We start from the raw sequence: 19,986 nt of genomic DNA, 5'->3' as shown, positions 1-19,986 counted from the left end.
CCATTATAAGAGAGACATTAAGCATTCCATGTAATCAGAGAATAATTAAATTCATTCTTTGCTTTTTTTCCCCTGTCACCATAGTAACGGTCATTTACTTGTCAGCTTTGGGCAATGCAAGTTATATTTTAACCTCTGGACTAAAGCTTTTTAGATAAAAGGTGAAGCAATGACAGATGGGAACACACTGTGAACAGAAGAACTTTGATTTTCAGGATGTCTATCAGGTGGATTTCTGCTCTGCTCCTGCTGCAGATTAGTTACTGCTTTAGATCTGCGAACAGCGGGAAGGTGTTGGTGTGGCCCATGGAATTCAGTCATTGGATGAACATAAAAACAATACTGGATGAACTTGTTCAGAGGGGCCACGAAGTCACTGTTCTGAGACCTTCGGCTTACTATGTTCTTGATCCAAAAAAATCACCTGCACTTAAGTTTGAAACATTTTCTACTTCTGTCAGTAAAGATGATCTGGAAAATTATTTCGTAAAGCTTGTGGATGTGTGGACTTATGAGATTCCAAAAGATTCATGTTTGTCATATTCATCTTTACTGCAAAATATGATCAATGAATTTTCTGATTATTATCTAAGTCTTTGTAAAGACATTGTTTCAAACAAACAGCTCATGACAAAACTACAGGAAACCAAGTTTGATGTCCTTTTGTCAGATCCTGTTGCTGCCTGTGGTGAGCTGATAGCCGAACTGCTCCAGATTCCTTTTCTGTACAGTCTTCGCGGCTCTCCAGGCTACACAATTGAAAAGTCCAGTGGAAGATTTCTACTCCCTCCCTCTTATGTACCTGTACTTCTGTCAGGATTAGGTGGCCAAATGACATTCACAGAGAGGGTAAAAAATATGATATGCATGCTTTATTTTGACTTTTGGTTCCAGATGTTTAATGGCAAGAAATGGAATTCATTTTACAGTGAATATTTGGGTAAGTTATATTTTTTCTAAGTAGCTTAAAAACATAAGGTTTATGTGTATGTAAAACTTGATGTCCATGAAGTACAAAGTGAAGTAGTCTTTAATATGTGATGAAATGTGTAATGATATTAGCTATCAAACTCACAAAGTCTTGTAAAAGCTCATACAATTGATCAACCAGAAGAAGGTAGAAAGTTCTGATACTAGACATTTTGGTTAGCTATACAGTTAGAAAGAGGTGAAATTAGATGGTCTGTAAATTCTTTACTCATTTACCAAAGTGTTTTCCGCTACTTTAACAAGTCTTTAATTAGTTACCAATTAATCTTGATTATTGGAGATTTAAGAATGGCATATTTTATAATACCAATATGTTTAAAACATTGAAAAAATTACTTTCTCGTGCCTAGGCCAATGTCTTTATTTAAAAGGAAAATGTAGGGTCAGAAAACATGGCCAAAGGGATTAGACAGTTTGTTACACTTTAGTACCAGAGCTCTCTTCTTGGCACCACTCAGGTCCAGTTGGCTCAAAGCATCCTGTAACTTCAGCTTTTAGGGAACTGCTGCCCATTTATGGTATCCTCAGGCACTGGCATAAACTTAACATATACTCATGATGATACACATACACATAAATGAAACCATAAAATATAAAATATTTTTTTGTATTTTATAAAAATTTCCCCTAATCTTGAAAACTTTTGTTATTTCCAAATCTTAAAAGTAGAAGTGATATTTCTATCAGCCCCACATTTCTTTATTGGGTTCTTCCTAAATCTGATTGCAAATACCTTATTTCTACAGAAGCATGACCATACATGCTATATTTTTTTAAAGTCAAGTTATTTTCTCTTAAAAATGTACCACAGGTAAGACAAACCAAAAATTTTTATTCTCATAATCCTGAATGTATTGTGACTGTTTTTTAGTGTAAGTACTATTCAATATCACAATATGAAACAAGATTAGATGTAATAACCACAAATTCGGCCATTTATAAGCTTTACAGCTCCCTGTAAGGAATAAAAACTAGCTACAAACTATCATGATATTGGGAATCTGGGATTCTGGCCAGGGTACACAGCATGATAAGTTTTGGTCATGGAATGTGTGTTTATATTTACACACATATAAATTTTTTTCTTTTTGAAGATTTGGAGAGAAAAAATATGTGCTTTTTCATATAGTTGCTTAGTGATTTATTTCTGTAATTATTTATGGTTTTAAATTACTGGTGATACATGAAATAAGTCTTACATCTTGTTTTAAAAGTAAACACAAATTAACGGGTATTTGCGTGATTTACAAATCAATTATCGATATGTTTTAGTACACATAAAATATTACATTTTAAAACACATGTTCTACATCAAGTAAAAATTTTTTCAATATTTTTAAGGAAAATATTTTTCATGCTCAGCAAACAGTCCTGTCAACTTTTCTCTATCTCATTTTCTCATTTTCTCCATCTAGGAAGGCCCACCACCTTAGCTGAGACAATGGGCAAAGCAGAAATGTGGCTCATTAGAACCTACTGGGATTTGGATTTTCCTCACCCAACCTTACCAAATGTTGACTATGTTGGAGGACTCCAATGCAAACCTGCTAAACCCTTGCCTAAGGTAAATATCTCTTTATATCCTTTTCAATTCACTTCATTTCTGGTGAAAGTGATTCTACATCCACCATCACCTTTTTCTCCCAATGATAGAGATGTATGGGAAATGGAATTAAGAGTCCTGTTAAGTAGGAGTTCAATAAACTCACCAAAGAATATGAGAGACATGAAAAATATTCATATCAGTGAGTTAAGTCATGTAGGAACTGTACTGGTCTGATGATCCATTGCATAAAGTCTTTACCCAAGGTCAATGAGGATGTGAGTTTAAATCCCAGTCCCCACATAAAAAGTTGATTGTTCTGGCATTGCATGTATGACTTTAGTACTGAGATGAAGAAACAGGTAAATACTGAGAATACTAACCTGTTAAAATGGTGACATTTGTTTTCAATGAGACACAGTCTCAAAAAAAATATGTTAAAGTTAATAGAGCAGAACATTTAATTTTATCATGGCCTTCATTAGCTAAAACAAAGGCAGGGGATTTGGAAAAATTAAGAAAATTCTCCCACTTATACACAGTATCAGAAAAATTATTACATAGTACATATTTACCACACAGTCATGATCATTTTATAAAGAACCAAAACATTTTGTTAATCATAGGAGGAAACATGCATTGACTATTACATAATAGATACCACAACGTAGATATTATTTCATTAAATACTGGCTAATAATATTAAATCAGCCATTAAAGGAGAAAACTAAACAACACAAAATTTATACATTCTGTAGGATGAATAATATAATGCAGCTACAATTTTACAAATATTTCACATACTATTCTTGCATTTCTTAGCTTTCATTTTGCCACAAAAATCTATTGAGAATGCTTGTTGACTGTATGTGGGTGCACCTCATACCACTGCCTGTGTTTAACTCTGCCAGCTCTGTCTTCTGTATGTTTTAATGCCACTATTCTAAAAATTCCTAAGAACACTTCAATTTTTATTCTCCTACTTTTTTTGTAAAAATTTCATAAGTGATTTTTCTACAATTGCTATTGTGTGATAGAATAAGTTCTTTAATCACAGGATATGGAAGAATTTGTCCAGAGCTCTGGAGAGCATGGCGTGGTGGTGTTTTCTCTCGGCTCAATGGCCAGTAGCATGACAGAAGAAAAGGCCAACGCAATTGCATGGGCCCTTGCCCAGATTCCACAAAAGGTAAGGAACAGTGCCCATGGGAGGCAACTCTGTACTGAGTCTATGAAATTACTTAGGTCTGATTCTAGAAATGACGGTGTCAAACCTAAAGGTTTAGGTAAGCTCTAATTTACCCTAGCCAAATTACAAATAGAAACATACAGGTGATGTTACAATAGGGAAGGTATTTTTTAACTGCAAGTACCTTGGAAATCAATTGTCTTAGTCAGGGTTTCTATTCCTGCACAAACATCATGACCAAGAAGCAAGTTGGGGAGGAAAGGGTTTATTGAGCTTACACTTCCATGTTGCAGTTCATCACTAAAGGAAGTCAGGACTGGAACTCATGCAGGTCAGGGAGCAGGAGATGATGCAGAGGCCATGGAGGGATGTTTCTTACTGGCTTGCTTAGCCTGCTCTCTTATAGAATCCAAGAGCACCAGCCTAACGGTTGTACCACCTATAAGGGGCCCTCCCCACTTAATCACTAATTGAGAAAATGCCTCACAGCTGGATCTCATGGAGGCACTTCCCCAACTGAAGCTCCTTTCTTTGTGATAAGTCCAGCCTGTGTCAAGTTGACACACAAAACTAGCCAGTACATCAATGTTTTGATCTGTGTGGGTACAACCTGAAGTGTTGGCATTATGATGATATCACTGTCAAGGGTATACAGACATAACAAATTCTTCTTGATTTCCCCTGAAAAGCTAATAGTCACATGGATTTTAAATTCATGGGAATCAAAATCAACATGCACAAAACCTGTGCAAAAGCAGAACAAATCTAATTCAAGCATTCTCCAGTGGAAAAGCACACATGCAAGATATTTGCAGAGGACAAATGGCTCCTTAAGTTTTTTGTTTGTTTGTTTGTGATGATAAAACACACACAAAAAAACTGCACAGGTCAAATGAGCAAATGTCATTTTCACAATACCATGGCAATTTATAGAAGTACTTAACACAAACCCTTGTGGAGTTGCTTTAAGAGCCTGTGATTTGACACACTCTCATACTGCAGCACAGGCTAGTAGTGGCTTAAACAGCTAGAAATTCTCCTGCCTCAGACATCTAAGGTAGGAAGATGGGTTATTTTTAGGGATGCAAGTAGGGTGGATAGGGAAGGGGGAGATGTTTCTAAGATTGGGGTAGGAAGGGATGAATAAGAAAAAATGAACATTATATGAAACGTTTAAAGAAATGAAAAAATACATGTCAATCCAACTGTGTGGTCCTAGTCCTCATTTGGAGATGAAGCATAAGTCCAGTCTGTAGATGATGTTGACATGTTCTGAACTATTGGTCCACAGAAATTGCTCTGTAAAGTATGTGTGTCTACTTGGGTGAAGAAGTTGGGTGTACTATCTGTGTTTAAATCCTACACTGTCACTACTCCAGTGGAAGTGGGAAATTAAAGTCATATGCAATAGACAACTTTATTCAGATATTCATAAACTTATGCTCTGAGGGTTAAGAAAGGTCACATGAGTACATAACACATAGGTTACAGCTGTATACAGTCATAAAGATGAGCTATGTGTGGCAAAAGCTTGCCTTTCTAACAAGAAACACAAAGGAAAGCTTAAACATTGACAAGTAGTAGTGGTTCACCTGAAGTAGACTCGCTCCTCTCTGCTGGAGCTGAGAAGGGGGCCAAATCACAGTCCAAAACTAATCTCTCTGAAGAAACTGAGGCCAAAGACCCTTGTCCAGTTTTCATGGAGTGTTTTCACAAGCACAGAAAAATCTCCTCTGTGCTTGGACCCTTTTCTCACATCTCCTCCTTTATAATTTTTTTAAATACAGAATATCCAGAGTTATTTTGGTTTAATGTGTATTCAAATTCACTTGTCTTTGGATGCTTGAGTATCCACAGGTTCACAGGTGAAAACAGATGCTATCACCAGAAGGAGATTCTCGGGTGACCTATGGCACCAGTTAACTTCTTCCTTGTTGCACAGTCTTTAATTGGCCTAAAGTAGACAGACTTGACTTCTGATGGTACAGTCAACAAATCCATTTTATCTTTTAGCTGGAATATTGCTATCTTCATGATGACTGCCACAATCTTCTCACCCTCCCCTTTATCCTTCATTGTTCAGGGCTAGAGGAACCTGAGAGGAATCCAATGTTTTATTGGAAACATCTGCAATGGCAGATGCATATCCTTTGCCAAATTTCTTGAACCAAACAGGTTTTCAAGGTTCAAATAGTTGAAATCACAGAATCCAGTCTAAAGGCAATCCAGAATGTTCTGTAGAGACATAGTTTTGAGTTCCTGAACATGTATCGCCTTCAGGTAAATTTAAAAATAAGAGTAAATAAGGGAGTATAAGGATGTTTTTTGGTATCTCCCACAATTTTTTGTTTTTGAATAATTGTTATTTTAACATTCTATGTGTTCTTTCAATTATGCCTTGGCCATAATTATAAAGTCTTACAATATGATTAATATTCCACCATTTGAAGAAGTTTTCATTTTTTTCTATTGCAAGCTGGCCCATTGTCAGTTTCAGTTGAAGTAGACACTCCCATATCATCCAAAGTTTGGATAAGAAAAGAGTATATTGCAAAAGCATTCTCTGTGTATACAAGTAGAACCCAAAAAATTTAGAATATATAGCAATGCACACATGCAGGTTCAGTATCCAAGTCAGAAGAGCATAGTGAATTGCATCTGCTGTCCATAATTCACTAATGTATTTTTCCTCCTGTGTTAACTCTAGCTATAAGAATAAGATATTGTAAGGGAGAAGTAGGACATTCTTATACAATCAACCTCACTTATCTAAGTGGGATGTGATATTGTACATGAACTCCAAAATCACTGTTGTGTATGTGGTGATGTTCATGTTGTAGGAAAGCAAAAATAGAGCTGCTTAGTGCATCATCTTGCTTATTTTGTTCTGCAGTAGAACCAGGGAGGTGAGAGTGTGCACAAGAATGAGTAATAAACAAAGGATGAGTGCTGGACTGAACTAGTTGCTGTACATCCTGGAGTTATGGCAGCATGGTAGGATGTGAAGATGAAATTAAAAGTTTCCTATTCTACCATAACAATCTGTGTTTGAAACTGGAAAACTCCAGAGAGTGCTATAACTCTCTTTAAAACTGATTTTTAGTTAGGTAAAAGATAATAGAGCAAGGAATATATCCATATAATTGTTGACAGTAAATCTTCCCTTGATTTATTAATTGAGCAAGAAGAGAAAGACAAATAGTATTTTGTGGCCCTTATGGTATACATAGATCCATTCCAAAGGTTTATTTGCTTGTGCTTTAGTATGTAGAGGAGACAACTTAGTGAAGAAAATGTGTGTAAAGGCAGTAAAGGCCCCACAATAGAAAAATACCTCTTTTAGTTTGGATTCAAATAGCTGTAATAATTTTGACTCTCAATATAAAATCAAGGATTATCCAATGCCATTTTGACTTTCAGACTTTCAAATAGATTGGTTAATCCAAAATTAGGTATTCTTAAAATAGTATGTGAGTGATTAGTAATTCCTAATAATTTTGAAATTTGCTGGGTGTTTCTATTATTTTTATTGGTTATTTTATTATTTCCTTTTCAAATGTTAGTCTCCTTCCCTGTTTCCTCTCTGGAAACCTGCTATCCCCTCCCCCATCCCCCTGCTTTTTTTTTCATCATTCCATTCAGTTATATCTTAAATGATATCCCAATTCCTGGTTACTCCTCCACAAGCCCCCCATCCTACAACCTCCTTCTCTTCCCTCCCCTTTGCCTCTATGAGGCTACTTCCCTACCTACCCATCCTCTCCTGCCCCAACTCTCTAGCATCCTCCAATGCAGGGATATCAAGCCTCCAGAGGACCAAGAGCCTACCCTTCCATGAACAAACAATACTTTATGCATGAAAGGAACCATGTTTCTTACAGTAGTCACTGATGTAAGTTATATATGAGAAATTGTGGTCCTGATTACAGTCCCTACTAATCGGCATTTAAAGGTATAAGTAAATTTACACAGTTATTATTATTGCCTATATAGTTACTTCATGAAGAAAATGTACTTCATGAGGAAGGATGTTGTAGTATAAATAAGTCTATAAGTTTAAGGCCTCTAATAAAGGAACGCAATAAATAATTAGTAGATTTAAAAATAAGAAGAACTTTTTTCAGATTCTGGAACTGATGTTTTCTTTTTCTTTTTCTTTTCTTTCTTTCTTTTTTTTTATTTTATTTATGGAGGCAGGGTTTCTCTGTATAGCCCTGGCTGTCCTGGAACTCACTCTATAGACCAGGCTGGCCTCAAACTCAGAAATCCACCTGCCTCTGCCTCCCAAGTGCTGGGATTATAGGCGTGAGTCACCACTGCCTGGCACTTGATGTTTCCTTTATAATTATTGAATAGTGACTCCCCTTAATGGCATATTATAGAAGTAAATAAATACTGATAGAGTTTTAAACTATGAGCTCTATGAAGATTAGACAAAATTACAATGTATAAATTCAGAAGGCATATGTAAGCAGTTAGTCTTGTGTTACACATGTTATTATTAATCTTTTGTGAACATACTTTCTAAAACAATATTATGCAGAGATCTACATTCCTAATGCTAATGCTACCTACTGTTCACAATCTAAATTACTAAGGTAAAGGTTGGGTTATCAAAGGAGTTAAGGGTAGCAAGGGGTTATGGAACCTCTATTCCCACATGGATTGGGTTTTACATAGTGGCCAAAAACAACATCAAACTTTAGTCTATCTGAACATCTCAAAAACCAATTCTAAATGAACTTTCTGGGCTCCTCTCCAGTAGTCAGACAACAGTTGGAGAATGATAACAGATCTGTCTTTTTCTAGCTGAAATTTTTATGTTTTTGATTAAAAATATGATAAATGGAAATGGTTTATTGACTTCTGAAATCTTAATGCCACCATATGGTCATTTCGAGCCTTATAGCCTGGATTATCTACCCTGACAGCCATTGCTAAATATTGGCCTTCAGTTGTTATGGATTTGAACAACTGTATTTATACAATACCTATTCATCTTGATAATAAGGTATATGTAGCCTTTTCTGTTTCCTCACTGAATCCTAAAGAACCCCAACTTTGATATCAATGGGCTGTTTACTCAAGACATGGCAAAAATCCATGCTGGAAATGTTTTAGAGACTGTGAGGCAGGCCTTCTTTCAGGCTTATTGTATTGGTTATCTAGATTATATCCTGCTAGTCAACTCAAAAAAAAAAAAATAAATAAAAAAGAGCTATAATCTGAATCTGACATGACTCAGGATGTACTACGTAAATATGACTGATTATTACACCAGAAAATTTACAAATAACAGACTTTGCATGATATCTGGGGCAACTAGTAACTAGAATACCTGTTAGTATGCATAAAAAGGACAATTTAAAAACACTCAACATTTAGAGTGGAACAGAGACTGAAGGAAAGGTTATCCAGAGATTGCCCCACCTAGGGATCAATCCCATATGCAGATACCAGAAGCAGACACTATTATGATGCCAAGAAGTTCTTGCTGATAGGAGGCTTCTATAGTTTTCTCCTGAGAGGCTTTGTTGGAGCCTGACCAATACAGATGCAGATACTTGCAGCCAACCCTCGGAATGAGTACCAGGGCCCCAATGGAGGCGTTAGAGGAAGGACTAAAGAAGCTGAAGGGGTTTGAAATCCCATAGGAAGAACAACATCCACTGGCTACACCACCCAGTCAACCCAGGGACTAGACCACCAACCAAAGAGTGTACAGGCAGTGATCCATGGCTCCAGATACATAGACAGCAGAGGAGGCCTTTTCTAACTACTGTGATCCAAAAACATAGTACAACTATTCCAGGCTGATTGGTTCCCCAGTAAATAACCTGTGTGTCACTTACTAGGACATTGAAGTCTGTAAATGGCAATACTTTAGAACAAGGAATATCTAACATTGAGTAGTAGCGTGTAACAAAAGAATCAATTGGTTACAATCTGAAGCTGGCAAAAGTGCTATGGCTTTTAGATTTAAATCCTTACATGTGGAGTCTTTAGGGTTCCCTCATCTGGTTGCTCGATTGTTTTTTATTTTGGCCAGGCAATATGTTGCCATCCTCATCATATTTATTTTAGTATTCCTTATCCCACTGTTTTCCCTTTTTGCATGCAGAACTTAAATCATGATCTCCTTGATTCTGAGCATTGAACTGTAGTATGGGCAGTTTACTTTGCTTCTTCAAGTGGCCACTTAGACAACATCATTTTTGTAGAGCAAACATTCCTAAAAGAGGGAATTTTGCTCTAGGTTTGTAAGTCCCTAAATTTCTACATAACTTCAGAAAGTCCATAGCATTTTTTTAAATCTCTCTTTGAGGCCTGATTAATTCTTGGCAATCTTCATTATGAAAATCTAACTCTTTTGTAAGAACTCTTGAAATTGTTCCCTCTTTATTTGTTTTTCAATAGCATCTCCAAGTATCCCTCTGAATTCAGCATAAGGCTCAGAGGGACCTTATTTATTTTTTATACTGCTAGACCCTTAGTCTGATTCCATATCAGTTTTCATGCAGGCAGCCCTAGTGACATTTCTAATGTGGGGGTGCTGAAGGAGTGCCATGGACCATCCCAACCAGGTATGGGGGTCCCAGGGATGGTGGTCCTCAAAGTCCACATTGGTAAGTATTGGGAGGTGACAAACAGAAACAAACACTGAGGCAGTTTCAATTTTAATGTATTTTGCAGCTCTCATGCAGGGGATTTTATACAATAGAAACCAAACACAACAACTCTAGAAACCATATCCAGTGAAACAATCACTAATACCACCAAAAATCATTTGGTGCAGTAAATTACAAAAATCATCTGAGGATTACAACTCTGAAACTACATGTTCAGTGAATCACAAACAGAACAGGTAACCTCATCATTAATAATATCAATTATCAAAATATAACAATTCTAAAAGAATATATTCAATAGGGCAGTCATCCAAGGCTAGTGGTATATTCCCAAGAACAGGTTAATAAATCTATGGTCAGTGCTCTTAACCACTGAGACAACTTTCTAGCATCATATGGTTACTTATTTAGCCTCTAATGTCTGTTTCTTTTTTTTATAAATCTTCAATACATAAATTTAAACTATTTTAATTCTTTCTAATTATGGCTTTCTTTACCATATACAGAAACACACCTCCAATGACACACCTGTAGCTATATGAAATTTTATTGTTGGGAAAGTTTTTTTTTCTATCATAATAATTTTGTAAATGAGTTAAAAAATAAAGCATTAGTTTCCCCAGAGGTAAGATCATGTTAGTTACCCCCATCTCAATGGATTGTTTCTTACCCATTATTCTTACTTAAGATCATGGTCTAGGCTCCCAGGAATCTGTAACAAAGAAAAGGAGTGCAATGTGTCTTGGGCGAAGTATGAATACTCAGGTACTTGGTAAAAAGGGGAACAAAATACCCACAGAAGGAGATACAGAGATAAAGGGTGGAGCAGAGTCTGAGGGAAAGACCATTCAGAGACTACCCCATACAGGGATCCATGCCATATACAATTACAAAACCCAAACACTATTATAGATGCCCACAAGTACTTGCTGATTTGATATAGCTATCTCCTGGGAGGCTCTGCTAGTGAATGAAAAATACAGAGGGGGACACTCTCAGCCAGACATTGAAATGAGCACAGGGTCCCCAATGGAGGAGCTAGAGAAAGGACCCAAGAAGCTGAAGGGGTTTGCAGAGCCATAGGAGGAACAAAATGAGTCACCCAGTACTCCCAGAGCTCCCAGGGACAAAGCCATCAACCAAAGAGTCCACATGGAGTTACCCATGCCTCCAGACACAAAAACAGCAGAGGATGGTCTTGCTAGAAACCAAAGGGAGGAGAGTCCCTTGGTCCTGGAAAGACTTGTTGCTGTAGTATAGAGGAATACCAGGACAGGAAAGTGGGGGAGGGTTGATTGTGGAAGGGGACATGGATTATGGGATTTTCAGGAGAGGGCAGAACTAGGAAAGGGGACAGCATTTGGAATGTAAATAAAGAATATATCTAATAAAGAAAAAAAAAAGAAAGGGAACAAAAGAGAACAAAACAGAAAGATTTCCATGAGAACCATGGTTCAATATGCTTGTTCCTGCAGAGAGTTCAACAACCAGTTCCAGGAGACCTTCTTTTGAAGTATAATGCCTCAGCCTGTGGACCTTGTCACATAGATTCTACTAGGGTTGGTGTGGCAAAGGAGGTATCTCATGCAACTGGTAATCTGTTAATACAAATCCCTGTCAGCATTACTTTATGACATTTCTTGGATTATTCCTCAGTCCAAGCTGCCCAACATTTTATGGGGTTTATTTTAAAACCATATCTGACAATGAGGAAATTGGAAAGGGCTCAGAACAGTTTTAGCAATTACCTGGAAACCATGTGGCAAACATTGTGTATTATTGCTCCAACTGGAAAGATATTCATAACCATCTAAAACAGTAGGTCCATAGGAAGCACAGACCTCCTTATCTTTCAGAATATCCCTGTCTAATTCCTAATAAACATTTTGATTTTATTGAAACGTTCCAGGAAACAATGAGCAAAACTCATCAGGTCAGGGAGCAATTGATGAATGAATTTCTTTTCCTTGCATTGCCCTAGCTTACCTTGGTTATAATATTAGTTTTTCTGTATGCTCTCTAAAATCCTCATCAAACAATGAGAGAACTCAAGATTAGATCACCTGCATAATTGGTAGTGGTGCTGATTTTCCTTTCCATTTTGCCTACACTGGCCAATCTTCTTTTTAACCTTTTAAAAAACAGTTTTAATGGTTTAATGGTTAATCATCATCCTCTTTATATTCATGCAAGGACTTGGGCATTACTTCCTTGTGATTAGTAACCTCCTTATCTTTGTGAAGGTTTTTTTTTTTTTTTTTTTGATAACAGTCTAAATCAATGCCCACATGACCAAAGATTGAAAGGAGATCTTTTTCTCCTTCTTTATATGCTTTTTCTATATTCATTCAGACACTGTCTGGTACTTCTTCATCTAAAGGGCCATCTTCTGTTTGGTAGGGTTTATAATCACAAGTAATTGTAAGCAGCCTGATAGTTGTGACTTTGAGATGTGTGATCCTCCCTTAAAGAAATGATGCAGAAGCTCACACAAGGCATAGCTTTCTCTGTATTCTGCCTGCTTATTCTCATTCACATCTTTCTGTGAGGGTCTCCATTCTCCTACTGTGAAACCATCTTTAGGTCCCCCCTTCAGTGCCACTTGTCCCAACTCCAGAGATAGCGAGACTAGTTAAGGTAATAACATAGACTCAACTCCTATCTGGTACACAAGGTAAGATGGCATAGACACATGCCAAGAGAAGTCTTGTGTTTTGAAGAAACAGGGGTAACAAGACTCTTGTCCTGTTTTCTTGGAATATTTTCAATGCACTAAGGTTCTACTCACATGACTCCAGTCCTGGACCATTCCAACACTACAGTATGTAAGGGTTCTTCCAGGTGGGTCAGATGATTCCATTTTCTATTGACCAACAGCTTGGCCATTATTTCTAAGTACTCATGGGCAGGGATAATTCTGGATGTGAAGCAATTAAGAATATACAATCAAAAATACCTGAATAGGGAAGTAGGAGTGGGTGGGGTAGTGAGCAGGGAAAGGGGGTACTGGATGCAGGGGTTTGTGGAGGGGAAACACAGAAAGGGGATAACATTTGAAATGTGAATAAAGAACATGTCTAAGAAAAAATGACAGAAAAATTGAAATTCACTGAAAATAACGTAGCACAAGTGAATAAAGATAAACTCTAAACTATTTTAGATTTTCCAAAATAATTAATATAAAATTTAAATCATTTGTAATTTGTCAATACTCTTTGCAGTTGGATTATGTCATTGTGGCAATGTAATAATATTTTCATGTATTACTGTCTCATTTGTCTACATATCTCTTTGTGGAAAGTGATGATTTTCTTCAACCTATCTGCGTGTAAAAATAAACACAAAAACTGCTGGCATACTCTTTGCTCAGTCTTTAAAGAGTTCTCACAGCTCACCTCTTCTGAGTTTCTCATCTATCCTATTGGAGGTGTTCAGATCTGTTTTCTCTACATTGGACAAAAAAAGAAGATAACATTTAAAATTATTTCTTTTGGAAATTATAATTACCTCATTTCTTCCTTTCCAGTTCTCCCTCCAAATACTCTCATAAATATACCCCCTTGGTCTCTTTCTAACTCATGAACTCTTCTTTTTAATTAGTTGTTGTTACATACATATATGAATATGTCTCTACATTTATATTCCTAAATACATTCTGCTCTGTCTTTGTAATGTAAAATTTGCCTCCACCAATAAATATTGTCTAACGTTTAATAGGTTCTTTGGAAATTTGATGGCAAAACCCCAGCAACCTTAGGACCCAATACCAGAGTCTACAAGTGGCTTCCCCAGAATGACCTTCTTGGTAAGATTCTGGAAAACAATTTAAAATCATGACTATGTCCTTGATACCTATATCTATCCCTTTTGACTTCAAAACGTTTGTATTACACTGACTTCATGGATTATTTATTTAGGATGCAAAGTTCTGACATGGATTTAGTCTTTTTTTACCACTCATTTTTTTTCCGTATCTACTATGGACTTCACGTGCTCCACAGGAAATGAGTATATCATGCTTCAATCCATAGTCACATACTAATCTGCGAAAATAGTTTTCTGTAAATTTAGTTTCTTCTAGTTTTGAGAAAGAAAAATATTTCAGTGAGGTTATGAATATAACAATCTTCATGAAGAAAATCTCTTTGCAGTTCCTCATAGTATGCATATCTCTTTTCATGGCTAAGACTTCTAATTAATGTTAACCTAAATTTGTCTTATTCTAGGTCATCCAAAAACCAAAGCCTTTGTAACTCATGGTGGAGCCAACGGTATCTATGAGGCGATCTATCATGGAATCCCTATGATTGGCATTCCTATGTTTGCAGAACAACATGACAACATTGCCCACATGGTGGCAAAAGGAGCAGCTGTTACACTGAATATCAGAACAATGTCAAGGACAGATATGCTCAATGCCCTGGAGGAAGTCATAGACAATCCTTTGTGAGTATAACCTTTTAAAATCTCTCTCTCTGTCTGTCTCTCTCTCTCTCTGTCTCTCTCTCATTCATTCATTCATTTATTTATTCATACATTCATTGTCTTCTTACTGAATGCCAAATAAACAAGAATTATCTTGAAAGTAATGGTCATGATAGGAAGAGAGATAAATTAGGGCATAATTCAGTATATATATTATTCTCTCCTTTACTTTTTGTTTTCTAATTCTTGTTATGCTTTATGTTTCTTCTCTATGTAAATCAGGATGGTCCTAAATATGTAATCCTTCTGCTTCATCCTCCACACTGCTTGGCCAAGAAAGATATTGACAGTCCTGGCCAACACCTCGAAAGAAGTTTTTCATATCTAGTGTGGGGCTTTTGGGTAGGAAGACCTTGGCTACTGGAGCGAGGACCATCAGTTCAGATGAGAAATGTTCATTAAACTATATATATATATGTATGTTTACATGTAGAATTGGATGTAGGGCATAGTTAATAGTATACTGATTTTTCAGACATTCTTCTTGTTATTTTCTCCTTTTCCTTCCTCTTCCTATTTCCCTTGCCCTTCCCCTCATCCCATTTCCCTTATCAGATCCCTTAATTCTGCCATCTCCCTTCACACTCTTCATATCTTCTTCTGTATTAACTAACCGCCCCCCCCCCCCCCGTCTCTAAGGAGCATGTGATCTACCTATTCCTCTATCAGATAAGTTAAATCCTAAATTGTAAATAACTGTAATAGCATACTAAGAAATGAGAATGTTTTAATGAGAAAAGACACACAAATTTGCTTTTGTAATTTGTAAACAGAAGGAATGTAAGTTACCATCACTCTAATTCCTACTTGTTGTGCTACATTAAACTGATATTTAGGGCCGGTGACTCATGTCTCTAAGTCACCCTTCTCCTTTATGCACTCATTGGTAATCTTTTCAACAATAGAATCAAATGTACCTGCATGCTTCTCTCTGAAATTTGGACCACTTTTCTAACATTGGAATGATAACAAAAAAAAAAATCTAGATCAACAATAATATCAAAAATTAGGCTCAAAGGACAGCTCTCTCAGTGGGTAAGAACAGGATTTTTTGGTTACATTCATTCCATTAATTAATGGCATTTTTTTTCCTTACAGCTATAAAAAGAATGCTATGTGGTTGTCAACTATTCACCATGACCAGCTTACTAAGCCCCTGGACAGAGCAGTCTTCTGGATTGAGTTTATCATGCGCCACAAAAGTGCCAAGCACCTGAGACCACTTGGGCATAACCTTACCTGGTACCAGTACCACTCTCTGGATGTGATTGGATTCCTGCTCACCTGTGTGGCAGTTATTGCAGCCATTGCTGTAAAGTGCCTCTTGTTTGTGTACCGACTCTTTGTAAAGACAGAAAAGAAAATGAAGAATGAGTAGAGCTCATTGACAATGCATTATGTGAACAAAGTTTCAGCCTCATTCTTATTTATGAATCACCTTCTAAACACCGACTAAGTTTTTTTTTTAATCAAGGCACATCTTCTTTGTAAATTTTTATGGTGTAAGGAGATATATAATGCTGTGAATACAGATATGTTATCAAAAATCCCATTATTTTTAATTTTCAAACTATTTAATGTAAAAAAATTACATTTTAGAAAAATGTGGAAAATAAAGATGTACATAATAGAGTCTTAAAAAAAATCAAAGAATATTTCATTGTAGCTTCTGATACCCCAGTGTTCAGAGTTTCCAGGAGACTGTCAAGTGGTAACTTCATAAAGAGAGTTCTCTGGACCCTTGTATAGTGGCTTATGGATTTAATGTCTGCACTTGGGTGTCAGAGGTAGGTCGATCTCTTGAGTTTGAGGCCAGTCTGTTCTACAGAGTGAGTTCTGGGACAATCTGGGCCATGTAGGGAAACCCTGTTTCCACAGTAAAAAAGACGGTCTCTGTGTAGTTTATGTGCAAGTATTTAAAATTCAGTTTTCTTTTTTTCTTTATTTGTTGAATTTATTCTTCATTTACATTTCAAAGGTTATGCCTCTTTCCAGTTAACCTACTCCCTGAAAACCCCCAACCCATCCTTCCCTACCCTGCTCCAAGAATATGCTCCTCCACCCAAACCACTCCCATGATTCCCACTCGATTTCCCCACACTGGGGTCTCTATTGAGCCTTCACAGGACCAACAACCTTCCTCCCACTGATGCCCGACAAGGCATTCTTCTGGCACTCTTTTGGCTGGAATCATGTGTACTCCTTGGTTGATGGCTTAGTCCCTGGGAGTCCTGGAGTGTCTGGTTGGCCAAATACCAATATACAAATCGTATCTGGAGAGGGAAGCATATAATGATAGTGCTTGCCCAGTAAATATTTTATTTATTTTTTAACTAGATATTTTAGGTATTTTTATTTCAAATGTTATCACCTTTCCTGGTTTCCCCAATAAAAACACCCTATCCCATTCCCCCACCCCTGCTCACAAACCCACCCACTCCTACTTCCCTCTCCTGGCATTCTTCTATACTGGTGTATTGATCCTTAATAGGACCAAGGACCTCTCCTCCCTTTGATATCCAACAAGGCCATCCTCTGCTACATATGCAGGTGGAGCCATGGGCCTCTCTTTGGTTGGTGGTTTATTCCCTGGGTGCTCTGGGGGTACTGGTTTGTTCATATGGTAGTTCCTCCTATGGAGCTGCAAGCTCCTCCAGCTACTTTGGTCCTTTCTCTAGCTCCTCCATTGGGGACTTTGTGCTCAGTCCAATGATTGTCTGAGAGCATCCACTTCTTTGTCAGGTACTGGCAAAGCCTCTCAGGAAACAGCTATATCAAGTTCCTGTCAGCACGTGCTTGTTGTCATCCACAATAGTATCTGGGTTTGATGACTATATATGGGATGGATCTCTAGGTGGATCCGTCTCTGGATAGTCTTTTTTTCAGTCTCTACTCCACACTTTCTCTATCTCCTCCCAGAGTATTTTGTTCCCCCTTCTAAGAAGGACCAAAGTATCCATAATTTGGTCTTCCTTCTTGAGCTTTGTTTGGTCTGTGAATTAGTCTACAGTGGTGTCTCTTAGAGTTTACATCTCAGCAGGCACTTGTCTCAGTTGAACTGCTACTTCTTCCCTTGCTTTAGGGTTTTTTTTTTTTTTTACTTGAGCATGCTTTTAAGAAAATAATAGAATGATAGATATGGTAGATTATCTACTGTGGAAATTCTATAGGTTTAAGGCTATCTTTAGAGATTGAATAGTGGTCACGTTAATTTGACCATATTGCTTTGGTTTAGATACTTGTTTTGCTACTTGGAACTGAAATTAACTACTAAGGTCCATGTAAAGTGAACCAAATAGTTCATACATTTACCTTTTTTCAAGTGTATCTGTAATTACTGAATTAATAAGAACACAGAATCATTAATGATGAAGCCTGCCAAGATTGTAATCCAGCCTATATTGCTCTTAAGAAATTCCCTATATGCATACCTTATCAGATCACCATGGCCTAAGGCTGCTCTAAAGCTCAAACAAAAAATGAAACAAAACAAAACAAAAAACAATGGCAAACATACCTACACATGGCTTGATCAATGAAGAAATAAAGAAAGAAATTAAAGACATTTTAGAATTTAATGAAAATGAAGACACATCACACCAAAATTTATGGGACACAATGAAAGCAGTGCCAAGAGGAAAACTCATAGCTCTGAGTGCCTCCAAAAAGAAAATGAAGAGACCTTACACTAACAGCTTGACAGTGCACTTGAAAGCTCTAGAACAAAAATAAGCAAATACAGCCAAGAGGAGTAGATGGCAGGAAATAATTACACTCAGGGCCAAAATCAACCAAATAGAAACAAAAAGAACTATACAAAGAATCAACAAAACAAGGAGCAGGTTCTTTGAGAAATCAACAAGATAGATAAACCCTTAGCCAAACTAACCAGAGGGCACAGAGGCACTACCCAAATTAATAAAATTAGAAATGAAAAAGGAGACACAACAACAGAAACTGTGGAAATTCCAAAAATCATCAGATCCTACCTACTGCAAGAGTTTATACTCACCAAATGTTTGAAAATCTGGATTTTCAACTGTCTTTTTCTTTTCTTTTCTTTTCTTTTCTTTTCTTTTTTTTCTTTTCTTTTCTTTTCTTATTTTCTTTCTTCTTCTTCTTTTTTTTTTTTTTTTTGGTGTTTTGAGACAGGGTTTTTCTGTGTAGCCCTGGCTGTCCTGGAACTCATTCTGTAGACCAGGCTGACCTGGAACTCAGAAATCCACCTGCCCCTGCTTCCCCAGTGCTGAGATTACAGGCATGTGCCACCACCACCTCATGAGAATTTTCTAAATACATGGCATGTGCCAATGTTCAAACAGGATCAGACAAACTATCTAAATAGTCCCATGAGTGCTGAGGAAAGAGAAACAGTCATTAATAGTCTCCCATCAAAAAAAGCCCAGGATCAGATGGGTTTATAGTGGAATTCTATCAGATCTTCAAAGGAGAGCTAAAGCTGATTGTTGCATTCTGTTGCTACCTGCAGCTATTGAGAACTGGTTCCTGGAAGAGAAGCTGACGGATGGATGGGGAAGCTGCGAAAAGAGAGAGGGGCAGGGTGACAGTTGCTGGTTGAGGCCAAAACTTTAATAAATGTTAGTCAATATACATCTTTGGAAAAAAAAACCTCTCCCCAAACTCCAGGCTGAGTTCTGTGGAATTTCTCTGGTGGTTCTTGGCTCCACTGCTCAGGCAGATGGGTGGGTCACCTGCTTAATTCAGGAATTCATAGACCTGGACGAACAAAGAACTTTACCTTCAGTCTGAGCACTCCACCCTAGGTGGAGCAGGATCCTGAATAGCACAGGAATCCATGCTCAACAAAGGCTGGGAGAAAAGTTCACCTTGACCAATGTCAAGTTCACTCTGAGCATTCTACCCTAGGATAAAAATTCCTGCTGTAACCTACTTCCCTATTATGGCCTAATGTCAGATTCCTGCCCAAAGCCCTTGTCCTTGGCCAAAGTCAAGTTCCTACCATGTGGCATGACACCCCAACATGGCTCTGTACAACTGATACTCTTCAAACTATTACATGAAATAGAAACTCAAGGAACACAACCGAACTCATTCTATGAAGCCATAATAAGGCTTATACCTAAATTGAACAAAGAACAAACAAGGAAGGAGAACTTCAGACCAATCTC

At 37.2% G+C, this 19,986-nt stretch overlaps 1 protein-coding gene across 1 annotated transcript; it reads left to right on the top strand.

Annotated features, from left to right (window-relative positions):
- The first annotated feature begins 216 nt into the window (after positions 1–216).
- On the top strand, positions 217–16,214 carry LOC127696017 (UDP-glucuronosyltransferase 2B17-like). The gene is made up of 6 exons (XM_052198451.1): positions 217–940; positions 2,406–2,554; positions 3,591–3,656; positions 14,069–14,156; positions 14,578–14,797; positions 15,935–16,214. The coding sequence occupies exons 1-6, from the start codon at positions 217–219 to the stop codon at positions 16,212–16,214; spliced, it is 1,527 nt and encodes a 508-aa protein (XP_052054411.1).
- The last annotated feature ends 3,772 nt before the right edge of the window (positions 16,215–19,986 follow it).

Source organism: Apodemus sylvaticus, chromosome 11 (assembly GCF_947179515.1).
Source record: "Apodemus sylvaticus chromosome 11, mApoSyl1.1, whole genome shotgun sequence".
Classification (NCBI taxonomy): domain Eukaryota; kingdom Metazoa; phylum Chordata; class Mammalia; order Rodentia; family Muridae; genus Apodemus; species Apodemus sylvaticus.
The sequence above is the reverse complement of the archived record's forward strand: the minus strand, read 5'-3'. Positions and strand labels throughout refer to the sequence as shown.